This window comes from Sarcophilus harrisii, chromosome 3, assembly GCF_902635505.1.
Source record: "Sarcophilus harrisii chromosome 3, mSarHar1.11, whole genome shotgun sequence".
Lineage (NCBI taxonomy): Eukaryota > Metazoa > Chordata > Mammalia > Dasyuromorphia > Dasyuridae > Sarcophilus > Sarcophilus harrisii.
Window position 1 is genome coordinate 438962391 of NC_045428.1, and position 14430 is coordinate 438976820.

General features: G+C 34.4%; 1 protein-coding gene across 2 annotated transcripts in view; it reads right to left on the bottom strand.

The window, feature by feature from the left end:
- Positions 1-14430, bottom strand: part of WASF3 (WASP family member 3) — a 179110-nt gene that overhangs the window by 12131 nt on the left and 152549 nt on the right. The window contains exons 4-7 of one of the 2 annotated variants that reach the window (XM_031960763.1): positions 12141-12275; positions 9464-9617; positions 5415-5532; positions 1645-1820 (exon numbers count right to left, since the gene is read on the bottom strand). In XM_031960763.1, coding sequence (XP_031816623.1) covers positions 1645-1820; positions 5415-5532; positions 9464-9617; positions 12141-12275 — 583 coding nt within the window. The remainder of the gene's footprint in view (positions 1-1644; positions 1821-5414; positions 5533-9463; positions 9618-12140; positions 12276-14430) is intronic. The other variant, XM_012545203.3, reaches the window with a different exon arrangement.

A 14430-nucleotide genomic window follows, 5' to 3' on the forward strand; every position in this document is an offset into this window, starting at 1 on the left:
TATACCCATTTTACAGTTAAGGAAAACTGAGGCTGAGAGAGTTTAGGTGACTTGTCCAAAGTGACACACAGCTGGTAAGTTTTTGAATCCATATTTAAGCTAAGGGTTTCCTAAGCTCAGGCCTAGTGTTCAAATCACTATACCACCTGGTTGCCTAGATGGAATTTGGAAATCCAGAAAAAGTACAGCTCATATAACATAACTAAGAAAGATAAAAAAACATTTTAAATAAAATTATGTGTTAAGGAAGATGGATAGTCTGAACCACCACCAATTTTGTGGTCAACTTGAATATATTTGATCTTAAAATCCAGGATGTATACAAAGACCTTCCATCACATAGAAAAGAATACTTATCTTCTTCCATTAGGATTTTTGGAAAACATTACCTGAAATAAGCACTTCACTTAGAATAAAAAGTTCATTCCATAGGATTCATCTCATTTTTGCATGATTAGATTAGAAATGAAATTAAATGATAAATTAACCCAATGATTGCCAGTGAGAAAGATAAAATGCTTCCGAACAGTTATGCTATTATGCTATATTTTAATATCCATTTTAAGGAAAACCATTCAGTCCTTAAAATTCCAAAGTTGAAAGTAAGATTAACTAGAAATTTAATTTAAGACTTTGTTCATGACATGTTAGTCAAACCTTGTGGAGGAAGATGGTATTGGGAAAGTTGAAGTTAACAGAACTATAATGTGTAAAGCCCAGACTATATGATGTTTTACTCTGTTTTTAAATATGAGAACTGCCACCAAGAGGAAATCTAGAAGAGCAATCTTGAAAAACAAATAAGTCAATAGCTAAAGAGATGTCTTGTCTTGTTCATATGTTGTTAAAAGGCTTTGCATAAAGTCTCTTTTGTTCCCCAACACAAGATTTTAAGTTAGAAAACAGAAAAATAATATAAACAAAATGAAAAATTATTAAACTAGATCCACTGGATTCATTCCATCCAAAGAACTGCAATTGCCACTCAGTGGCCCTGTCATTTAAACCTGTATGAAGAAATATTTTTATAGCTAACAGCCTTTTGGTGAGCTCCAATGATGATCTTTTCCTGTAAATCAGAGTACGTGAAATTAGTTATATGAAGGGCAAAAACAGACACACTTTTTTCTTCCATCAGTCTTAGGCATATTTTCAAAAAGAACAATGAAGTTATTATTCTATTAATTACTCTATTAATAGTAACAACCAATCATTCTGAGACACTGTATATCAAGGGCAATTCAGCATGCCAAGCTAAAAATGAAACTATCACTATAGTTAATTAAATTGAAATATAAATATCTTCTAAATTAACAAAGCAAAATCAGTAACTGAACTAAACAATCAATTAAAGTCAGAGGGATTTTTAATCCTACCAAGAAAAACAATACCCAAAAAACTTGAAATTTCAATAAAATACTTTCAATGCATAGCTTAGGTAAGTTCTAAGATACATCCCAGGCCTTTTTGAGAACTAAAGCTATTGCTACATTACCAAATTATATAAAAGCAACAACAACAACAACAAGAAATGCCTAATGCAATGTCTAAATTTAAAAAAAGAAAGGAAGAAAAAGAAAGCACCAAGAAATGACTCACACATAACCATTACATGGGGATAAGGGAGCTTTAATACACACAGACCTAGTATCTGGGGACAGGGATCCCTCGGAAGATGCTCCATGGTACACACTTTGAGACAACCTGTTGTCAGGTCTAAGCTCTTTGTCATATGCCATCATATTCCACTCCTGGCGCCTGTTCCTGGCTTTTCTAACCTTTTTCACCTCACGGGTTGTGCCATCTATACGCTTTTGCTCCTGATGTCCAGGAAAAGAAAGGAAGCATGTCAAGACAGAAGGGAAAGGGAAAACAGCAGGTTAAATGCAGTTAAAATGAACAGGAATATAAACCTGATATGCAAATGGAAGCCATAGCTTAGTTGTAAAGGAAATTCTAAAAGAAGTCTAACCATCACATGCTATGGACCCAAAAGAAGGCAGGCTATATTTTTTAACTCATGTTGTATCTAGATAAGGAAAGCTGTTCTTTCTTTAGTTGCTCTTTATTGCTTAGATAAAAACATCTTACAAGGTACAATTACTACTGCACAATTTTTTTAAAGTCTTGATGCAAAAAATATACACAGCAAAATATTTTTCTTCCAGAACAAAGATAAATAACTTTATTCTCAATTTCCAAGTGGTACTCCAAATGATATCTAGGTCAGTTTTGCTAATAGTTAAATTTAAAAAAAAAAAAACAAAACAGAAAACTTACCTGTCTCATTAATGAAACACTTATTTTTGCTCTAGATCTTTGGCCTTACACAAAAATCAAGAACACAGTCCCACCACTGACAGGCACAACAATACAACCTTACCAGTAAACACTTAGGACTTAATAGATATCTCTAGAGAGTGGTAGGTATTTACTTCTGCTATATTTATTTGCCCTACATAACTCACAAAATGCTAAGTCCCTTAAAGGCAAGGACTGAATTTTCTACTTCTCTGTGAATTAAATTTTCATTTGCATCATTTTGAATAGGAGACACTTAACTCTTTTTCAACCCATTTAGATTTATCAATTGCAAGGACAACATGTGATAAGTACCACCAGCAAGACCAAGCAATAATAACAACTCTCCATTACAAATTAAAATCAAGATGTATAAAGCATGTTCCTGGCAGCTCTATCATAGAGGCAGGCAAATTATGCAGGTATTATATCTCTATTTTGCAAATGAGAAAAAGTGAGGCTCCAAGATATGAAGTGACACAGAAAAGAGCAAGTGGGAAGGTCAGGATTTGGTCCCAGGTCTTCTGGGTACAATAATATTTTTCACTGTCATCATATTGTCTCTCCACAAAATTATTATGAGAATCCAGAAAAGCAGCTTCCGAAACCAATGGTTCCTGATCCTGATTTTGAGACATCATTGAATGTTTCAATCTATCCTAATATTATCCCATCACAAAAAAAAAAAGGTTACAAGAAAATAAAGATTAACTTTGATTTTCTTTATTTTGGAGCTCTCTGTGTCATGTAACACTTTCAGATGGGGTAAAGTAGTGAAGAATCAAGCTAATAGCAATTAGGGATTATGACAGCAATATAGTTGGGAATCACCATCCTATGGACCCTGTGTTGCATCTGTCCTTTGCAGATGGCTGATGGTTGATTAGATGGTTGGTTTAACCATCATGAATCTGCTAAGCAAAAGTATAGAGGTGTTAGCCACTTAAGGGGTGCTGTGGACAGAGCACTGGGCCTGCAATCCAGAAGACTTGAGTTCAAACTTGTTCTCAGACAATTACTAACTATATCTCCCGGGCCAAGTCACTTAGTCCTGTCTGTCTCAGCTTCCTCATCTGTAAAAAGATCTAGAGAAGGAAATGGCAAACTACTCCAGTTATCTTTGCCAAGAAAACACCCAAAAGGGTCATGAAGAATTGCACACCATTGAAACAACTCAATAAAAACTACAATAGAGGTAACAGCACTTGAAGCTTATTTCATTGGTGAATCTAAGTTTTTGGTTTTCTGCTGTTAATTTTTCTTGATGAATCCAAGTTTTTGACATGAATACTTCCTCCAACACAGATTACAAAATCTCTAAAGCTAGATAGCTTATTTTTGAGAGCTGCTGTAATTTTCCCTCAATTACAACTAGGCTAGCCAGTCCCTTCATTGCTCAAGCTTCAGGTTCCTCATTTGTAAAATGAAAGGATTAAAAGTAAAGAAAATCTAAGATCAGTTCTAATGCCCAGGTTTTCCAAAAATAGGAAAACCTTTATTCTTATTCTCAGAATCAAACAATAACTATTCTGACTTTTTAAAAAAAACCTCTATTTGACCTAAAGACAATGTGATACTGAAGCAATCATCACAATTACAAGTATTTGGGAAATTCAGGATGAAATTGGAGATTTAGAAGGAGCTACTAGTTTTGTAGACATGATAATTATAGATTAATACATTTTCCATGAAGGCATAGAAAAATAATTATAAATGTATTTATGCCAAAAGCATCATTTTTGGATCATGTGTAAGAAGCATCTGTAAGGTCACTGAAAAGTAAATTATATATTTAATAAAAAGCACTCTTCTAAGTCTCAATAATATTTTACATTTCATAAGAAATGTATAGGGAGATATCACTAGAATGCCAATCAAATATTTCCCTGCTTCTCTTTCTTCTTAAGAATAATATCCATCTTTCCTTCCCCGAGACAATGCCTACAAAATTCTAAAACTCTCTCATGATGTTCATGACTTTAATAAATTCCCCAAATCCAACCACACACACATAAAAGAGATAACTAAAACAATCCATTCTTTTTAAACCCATCTCTTTAGGATCTTTGTAGTTTATGTTATTTAAATTATAAAAATCACTGAAAAATCCTTTGGGCTTAGCAAATGTCAAACATTTCTCTAACTCAGAGATTCATAAACTTTTTGTGTGTCATAAAACTCTTTGATGCCTGTGAACCCCTTCTCAACATGTTTTTAAATGCATAAAATAAAATACATAAGATAATAAAAGAAACCAAATGTCAGAGAAAATAAAGATGCAATTTTCTCATCCAAATTCATAGACCTTGCCCTCTGAAATACAAGTTAAGTTAAGATTCTCTGCTCTAGGCCAAAGTTTTTGAGTATTTGCCATATAAACTGGGTTGTTCTTCCTAGGAAGTCTGAATAATAGGTTGTCTTCCAATGGAAAAAAAATAAACTTCTAGGATGCTAAAGAAAACTTTTAGGAAGTGTTCCTTAACTTTCATTGATCACAAATGAAACATTATCTCCCACAGAGAAGGCAACCCTCTGCAGAGACTGTTTAGGCAAAATTTTTATCACTTAATGAGCTCCTCTCTCTCTTGTTCTGTACCAATCCCACAAGGAGAACATCATTTATAGCATATAATATCTCTTAAATATAAATATCAAACTGGCTTTGCATTCTAATAAGCAATGCAGCATTTTAAAAAATTAGATGATAGGTAGAGAGCCCAACCATTAACAATATCTAAAAGATTAAAATTGATCATCTTCCTCCATAATAAGGCAATAGGAATTATTTCTGAGATGTGACTGAAACCACGGGTAGAGAATTTTAATCACAAACTTATAAACAAAAACTAGGTATAAGTATCTTCTTTTGTTAAAATGAAGCATACTGGTTGGATGTGAGAAGGGGAAAAAAGTTGAAAATATTTATTGAAAAATTATGGTCACATATGATCCTCAATTATCTTCATATTAAAAATATAACCTACAAAAACTTTCAGCACTTTGTTTGACATACTCATCATATTTCAATAAAGAGTAAGATTCAGCAGTTTGGTTTGGATATCACACCTGCGTTAGCCATGAATTTACATGTTTTCTATTCTGGAATGATTTACCTTTTGTCTTCTTTTCTCTTTCCTTTTGTCTTCTGTATCCTGTAGCATTTTCTCTTTCCAGAGATCAAAGAAATAGGAAGGATCAGTGTAGAACTTCAATCCATCTTTCTTGTCATCTCTATAAAAATGATATGGAAGTAAAGGGAGATTACATACACTTTTAAGTTTAAAAGTTTCAACTCTGATTCTAATTTACTAAATTACCACATTAACAAATTGACAACCAGAAACTTAAATTATATGTCTTATTTTAATAACCACCTCAAGAAACCTGTGGCATTATAACTTTTATATATAATCTTAGCAACATATGCTAAATTAATTTGGTAATGAAAGCATTTCAAAATTCTCTTGGCTTCACAGTTACATGTAGAAAATTGGTGGAGAAATAAAAAATTTCCTCCAATCCTAGAAATTGACAGCAACATTCACATATCACTAGAGAGTGTTTGCATTATCTTCCATCCTCTGCTTCTCTATTGTGTATTCCTGCACATTCCTCAAGCCTGGAATTGGTATTATTGTATAAAACAGAAACACGTGCCTATTTTTCTTCTGTAACCCTAATTTATCTCAAATTTCCAACACAAGATGCTACTCAGAATTTTTTCTGACTCCTAGTGGAATAAATTCAATTCAACAAGCACTTGTTCAATGTCTGCTAGGATTTCATTTACAAAGGTAGAAAGAAGACAGTTTCTTCCCATAAGGAGTTTACATTCTATTGGAGAAAGGGAAGGGAAGAAGAACATGAGCACAGATAAATATACACTAAATGCATTCTAAGTAAAAAAAGGTAATTATGGCAGACAGGTGAGAAGTGGGGCACTAACAACTGAGGGGACCAGGAAAGACTTCATGTAGAAAGCTGCACCCGAGCAGCGTTCTGAAGCAAGGCAGGGATTACACATGAGGAGTGACAATATTCCAAGCATGGAGGATGGTCTGTGGAAAGGTAAGGAGAAAAAAAAGATAAAACATGGTGTAACGGGAACAGCAAATAGTGGGTTTGGCTGTCCAGTCATCCTGATCCGTACCTGGTCACTGTACCCAGATGACTCTGGAGGGGAAAGTGAGGCAGGCGACCTTGCATAGCTTCCCTCACTGAAATCCCTTTCACTTTCACTTGCATCCCCCCTCCCTGATGTCACGATCCCGATCCCCTTGAGATCGAAGGACAAACAACAACTACAATGCAATATGGACATGGAGAGGTGCATGTGCGATCGTGCTGGAAAAAGAGATTGAAGTCACACTGTGAAAGACCTTAAAGGCCAAGTGGATAAATCTGTCTTCTGCTGACAAGAGGAAGATGCTAAAACTTCTTGAAAAGTGAGTGACATGAACAGGTCTGTGGTGTAGAATATCCCTTTTTCAGCTGTGTAGAAAATGTACAGAAGAAAACCTGGAGTCAAAGAGACCTTGCAATAGCTTAGGCAAAAAAGTGATGAGGACCTCACGAGGGTGGTAGTTATGTAGGTGGAAGAAAAAAGTATGAGACATATAGTAGTAAAACTAATAGGACTTAATAATTGATTAGACATGAGCAATGAAATGGAGGATACTGTGAGATTATAAAATGAGGAAAGAGTCTGAAGGGGAAAGTGAGTTATTATGGAAACACTGAGTTTAATAGTCTATGGGACATTCAGGTAAAATTGTTTACTAGACAAGATGTGTATGTGTGTGGCTAAAAGGGGAGGTGGATGAGGGCTGGAAATGTAGCTATGGGTGCTCCTGGGATCAGTGAGGGAGTGTGGCCAGAGAGCAACAAAGGCCTTTGGACAGAAGTCTGACCTACTCCAAGGGCCTGGGGCAGAATAATCTAGGAAAGGGGACTGAGAACGAGGAGAAAGCGGCATCAAAAGGATGCAGAGAAAAGAATACCGAGGGAGATGATATAGAGACCTCAATGTTCGAAGCTAGTGAGTAGATAAGAAAGAAGACAATTATAAAGTATTTGATTTATTAGGCTTGGTAATATTATTGGGAACAATGAAGAGCAGTGTCAATTGAATAGTCAAGTCAGAAGTCAGATTGCATGAGGTTGAGATGTAGAAGGTTCAAAAGTGGAGGCAACTCGTTTTTTCTAGGATTTCGGCTGTGATGAATAGAACAAGATGATACTTTGAAATGAGAGAAATTTACACAAAGCTTCTTTTTGGAGTTTGGCAAGAGATATGTAGCCTGATAGCTTGAGGGGACAACAGGATCAACTCAAAGTTTTAAGGCAGAGGGAGAGCTGTTTACGTGTCATGGAGAAGCAGCTTGGGGTGAAGTAGAGAGAGTACTGTGCTTGAATATTGGTTCTACTGTTTACTACCTTACACAAATAATTTGACCCAATTCTCGGGACTTTAGTTTCCTAAGCACCCTTGGTGATCCTCACAGTCCCTAATCCTATGACTTGTATTAGACTTCCCCTTCCACTCATATTCCCTAACAACAGAGAATGAAGATGAGTAAATCCAAATCACTAACAGTAGTCCCTATGATCTGAGAACCATTCAGTTCTTCTGAACCTAGGGAATGAAGGACAAAGCAAAAGAAGAAACTGCAAGGTAGATGTCTGACTAATGATGCTGACATAAATAATGGTCATTATAGCAGCCTAATTGGATTTGAAATTCTCAGATCTGAAGAATCAATGATGAGGGTCAGATTGTTAAGGAGCTGTGGGAAGCTAGGGCTCGCTATTGGTATAAACTTCCCAAAGAAGCATCTCCACCAGACAGAATTTCTTTTCTACTCACCTACTTTCAGTCAGAGAGCGCCATCTCCTAAATAAGTTATTTTCCTTTCTACTGTTTGCCCCTATTCCTTATTTCCAAGTCTTCTCTTCTTCCCTGGCCCTCTTGGATATTACAGCACTATCTCTCACATAGCCTTTGAAGGTTTTCCAAGGTTTTGTTGTTGTTGCTGCTGCTAATTAATAATCCTCTTCATCCTTTAAGTCTCAAGATTCTGTATTCTCCATGAGGTCACCCTTCACTACCGCTCCGTTGCTCTCCTCCTCAATTTTCCAAGAGGATTTGGCTTAGATCTCCCTTTGCTTCAATGCATTTTCTATCTTTTATTATATTTAATTTATATACATGTCATATTCCCCTTCTCTAAAAATGTAAGTTTCTTGTAGACATAGACAACGTCACTCTTTATTTTTGTATTCCCATTGGTTACTATAGATTTTGTATATATTAGATCCTAAATAAATGCTCACCTAATTGAACTGATAGTATCTTATCTGAACTTTTTATATCTCCCAGGGCCTAAATGCTCTGTATAAAATAGGAATTAATTTTACAGAATCACAGTATATTATGCAGCAGTATTCTATCTCAGTAAAATTTTACTTTACTGTACCTCTAAACAAGGGAGTAACCCTTATGGCAATTTAGTTCAAAAAATTGAAATTGATGGGGTAAATAAGATGGCTAAATTGTACAGAGGAAAATGAGGGGGGGAAAGAAAGAATGCATTGGCAGTGGGTGGTTAGGCAGCATTAATTTCCTTGGGGTTCATTTTGCATTGGGCCTAAATTATATGCTGCAATGTAATATAATTATGATGGGCTAACTTGTTGATCAAAAAACCTGTAATATTGCATAACATACTCTGCTGTCTAGAATGATAAATGTGTCTGCATTGAAATGTGGAGACAGATCAATTGTTTGCTGTATGGTAACTGAATCATGTAGTTGCCTTTACATTGTCTTGGAACATTGTAAGTACAAAGCCCACACACTATTACTGACAAATGAATCATTTCTATTAAAGAAACCCAGGACTCACTCTTTTGATAACAAGCATGCTGATAACTAGAAATTATACAACAAGTATTCAAGGCTTTCCAATGTCTTTATGTTTTGGTCCCTTTGTAACAATCCAAGAAATTGGGAAGGATGTTAGGTTGTCACCTAAAAGAATTTCTCCTCAAAGAAGAGTTTCTACACAGTTAAATGAGTCTTTTCATAATACTTATTCATTACCTAAAAGCAGACTTTTAATAAAAAAAGTACAATAGACTTTATGGTTACATAAATCGGTACCTGTAAGGTGTAAGTATATTCAGGGGAGGCGGCTTATCACTCTGATTGTAAATGTCAGAAACTGGATTGGGAATACTGTTCTTGGAAACCACCTGCTGGTCTTGTATTGTAGAGCTTTTGAATGCTTTCTTCATGTTAATATCCTGTAGTGATACTGTTGAAAAATCCAAAAAAAGTCTGGTTAGCAGAGAACACATTTATTTTCACTCTTAAGTGAATTCAGTTATTGCACATTAAAACCAATCACAAGGCAAGGACTCATGGCATGCCATACCCTTTCACTGTATAAATAACCCTTGTTAATATGTATGTGTGAGGGTTTAAGTATGTGTAACTTTTTAATAGAGAAAATGGTAATAGATTTCTTTCAATTAAGCTTACATTCTTACTAATATCATTAAATAGATGTAGAATTGGACAAATGGTCAGAAATTCTACACACACACACACACACACACACACACACACACACAAATAGAGGAATCAGTATGAAGTTTAGTCTCCAGAACAATAGATATATTTGCCCCAAATTCTGTTGCCCAGGGAATAAATCTATTCAAACAGCAAATACTAACCAATATTTACTTAGATAATTGGAATATGGTTCTCTACTAGTAACATGCACAGGATTTTTTTTTTTTTGCTGCAAACACAAAGCAGAAAAAATTAAAGGAGGCTGCATACACCAATTATATTAAAATGCTACAGGAAGTTATCAGGCTCAAAAATGATCAATAAAATCATTATGATAAAAATCTAACTACAAGGTGATTTTAAAAATGGGGGGTTGAGGGCTATTAAAATAAGATTCAGCTCAGGATTTCATAAATCCTGATCGCCATATTTATTTTCATGTGGTTTCTACTGCACCAGAAGAAACTATAGCAACAAAGAACTTGAGACTATATGTAAAAATAGTTTGATTTCCAACAATTTAAGTAATCAGTTGTAGTATAACTTAAGATCAAAGTTCTTTATTGATAGTTGAAGCTCCTAAATTATTCTTCAAATTTTTATCTTCTAAAAGGAAATTTAGATATTTTAAAAGGCAGACAAAAGAATTTTGTAATTTTCTAATATTGAAAAAAAGCTGCATTTTTCTTAAGGAGAAAAATAAAAACTTCAGTGCATTGATTCTCATATATTTCTATAAATTTCATGTTGGCCTCCAAAAACAAATTGGATATTGAGAAGAAATTGTTTTTAACATGTCCTAGAAGGAACTCCCCCCCCCCCTTCTTTTATATTTTTTTGTAATAGATGCAAACTCTTTCAGAAAAGGAATGGAAGTGTATGGGTGGAAATGCAAGTGGTAAGAAAACAAAAGAAAGAAATTTAAAAATGTTTTTTTAAAAAAGAGTCCATGGGGCAGTTAGGTGGTACAGTGGATAGAGTAACAGCTCTGAAGTCAGCAGGACCTGAGTTCAAATTTGATCTCAGACATTTAACACTTCCTAGCTGTGTGACCCTAGGCAATTGGTGAATTGCCTCAGCAAAAATAAATAAATAAATAAAGTCCAAAAGCATACAAAAGCTGGAATTCCATGAAAAAGTTTTTTAATTAAACTTTGCTATATATTTCTTTATAAAAGGGGCAAACAAGTCTAATAACAGGAAGAAGGGGTGACAGGAAAGGCAATATGATCAAGAGACTCATAAAGGCATAAAGGGAGTGAAAAGGATTTCTTAATGCCTTTGTGTCCCATTTTACATTTTTTTAAAGAAAAGTTTAGTTTCTTAAATTAGCTGTTTTAGTTGCTTTAATGAATAAAAGCATGTCCTCAGTAAATGAATGTTCAAGAGATACTTTGCTTGAATGAAATGTAGTGCATACATAGCAATATAAAAGCAAAAACAACTTAGGATAAACATTTTTAATAAAATTAAATTTGAGGAATATTATAGGCCTTTTCTTGATGTTAGGGCTTTTCTCTAATATAATCTTTTATAGGAAATATTCTGATAATACAATTTTTTTAAAATAAAGGAATATTGGTTGCTTTAAATTTGTGCCAACTGCCCTAGTGAACAATTTCAGTCACTGGGGCCCAACATAAAAACATCAGTAATGGCACAGCCCTTGCAAGTATTAACATTATTTAAAAACATAGAAGTCTAAAAGCACCTAATATCTGTCACGTTAAGAAGTATGAGAGACACTAAATGACCAAAACACTTATTCAAAAACACTTAATGACAAAAGATGAATCAGTTGGAAGTCTTCAGTTTGCCATACTATAATGCACATAATTTTCTTGCTGTCATTCTTCTCAAAAGGACACCTACTATCTCTACTGCTAAAGCGACTAGATAATACGGATGAGTTTCCAGGTGTAAGAATATTTAAGGCTATTACTTATAGCATAAAATAGGATTTCTGGATGAGATGGGTGATATGGATAAGCTTTTGTATTTAAAATCCTTTAAAAGAGAAAATTTTCATTAGGGAGGATTTTTTAAAGAATTGGATCAGAGCACACACACACATCTTTTTTTTCCAAATTCTTTCCTAATTAACCCAATGTTGTACATTTCTTTTCTTATCAGAATGTCCTAGAAAAAGACAAAATGAACGATCAACCTACTACCCTAAGGAAAAGCTGTAATTGTGCTGTAATTAATTACTACCGTCTTGTCAGCATCGCTTCTGGCTCATTGCTTTCGTGCAATTACCTACCCTCTTCCACCGTCGAATCCAGCTGGGTAACTTTGACAGCAAGACGATCAATTCTGTCTTGAAGAGAATTTGCTCTGATGTAAAAGTTGTTGGCTTCATTAAACAGCTCACCAAATATGTCTTCAGCATGTTTGCCTGTGAGAAGGGAATGGATGGGAAGAACCATCTGTTGAAGATCTGCCGAAGCAACCTTCCCATGGTTTCCCACTGCCATGTCGCTGTCAACACGTTATTTATTTATATACATACACACATATTTATATATATATATGGAATATAAATATATGTAGCAAAGAACTTCAAAAATGTTTTCTGCAAGGGCTTCCAAGACTCTCTAAAATGCATCTAAAACACTGAAAAACATGTGAAAGGGACCTAACAGTTGAAATGTTTCAAAATACTTTTAGAGATACCTTAGGATTTACATTTAATTGCCTTAACAAATATAATTTGCATTTCACTGCCTTAACAAATATAATTTAGGCTTAATTTCCCTGAAATTTCAATCTTTTTTCAACTTTACTGTTACCAAAATTCATGTTAAGCTACAGACCATTTGGCACTAGCCCGCAGCAGAATGTTTAGTAATTGAAATGATGTAGAGTTCTCAGGAATCAAGCTTTCTGTTAGTTTCAATATTACTAGGCTTGCAAACATTGTCTATATGACAAGATAAACCTCAGTTATTTTACTATGAAGGTAATAAATTAAAAAGTTAGAGAAAGAGCAATTCTGGGGCAGCTAGGTGGCTCAGGGGCTAGGGCACCAGCCCTGAAATCTGAAGGACCTGAGTTCAAATCTGATCTCAGACATTTAACACTTCCTAAGTTACATTAAGTTACTTAACCCCAATTGCCTTAGCAAAAAGAAAGAGCAATTCCGCTACACACAAAAATAATAACGTTAGAGATTTCCCTAATATTCAGCCTAAATATTCTTTTAAAATATATTTTGTCACATCACTCATTTCACAGTATGAAATAGTGATGTTTTCTTCACAGATTATTTTTACCTTTTTAATATTTTAACATGTTTCCCAAAATAGTTTTCCAAATTTGGTCTTCAACATTTCACTATTACCATTCTTTTGTGTGGTTTGTGTAAAGTACTAACTTTGACTTCAGTATTCAAATTCAATATTCATGTCAAAGAAAGAGAGACTCTCTGTTTTATGATGTAATAATTTCATATAGCAATGGCACTGTATTTTTGTATACAGCTTTGCCTTAAAAAATTATATACATTGTCTTATTTGAGATTCACAGAAGCCTTTGGACTAAAAAGGATGGGAATAAAGCCTGGATCTATGACTTAACTGAAGTGAAAAGCAGGACAGACATTAATTCTAAATTTAAAGATAAAGAAACTGAGGGAAGTTAAACCCAAGGTCACAAGACTAATAACTTGAACTGAAGTTATCTGATTTCTAATCCAAGTACTCATTCAGCAGTTTAGCAGCATTTCTACTTTTCCCTGGATTATCATTTTAAAACTTTATTTCTAATTTGTCCAACTTTTACGTAAAAGTCCTACTTTGAACTATTTTTTAAGTTCAACTGTTTTTCTCCAGAACTCTCACTTTTTAAAGGCATACTACCTCTACTGTCCTTGGAATACTAGACACAACTCCAACTTAACAATTAATTAACAAACATTAAATAAGGCTGGATGCTGAGTCTATCCTCCTTTTCAGGATTCCCCCACACTTCCCAAAAAGACGTACCTTCATTTTTATCATTCATTTTCTGTGTGGATTTTCATTAAATTAATTGATCCAGGACAGGGACACAAAAAATTAACTAATTCTCACAGAATATTAGGGATTGGTTAATTCCTCTTGCATTAATTACACTAATTACATTAAGTAAATGGACTAAAATGTTAAATAATAAGAGGACCAGAGCTGTAATATTATTGATACAAGGAATTCCTAGATGAGAAAATTCCCTATCCCAAAGATGGTCAGCACCATGTCTGCTTCTGCTAAAGGGAGCAAGATATTGAAGTCAGGAAGTTCAAAGCCTGTTTCAAGAACTAATTAACTGTGTAATCCTGTTGGTCATGTAACCTGTTTGCCTCACTTTCCCCTTTTCTTTTTTAATTTTTAAAGCTTAGTTTCCAGTTTCTAGTTACTACAAAAAGGGCTGCCACAAACATTTGCATGTGTGGGTCCTTTTCCCTGTAAGATCTCTCTGGGATATAAGTCCAGTAGTAACATTGCTGGGTCAAAAGGCAGGCACAGTTTGATAACTTTTTGAGAACAATTCTAAATCGCTTTCCAGAATGGCTG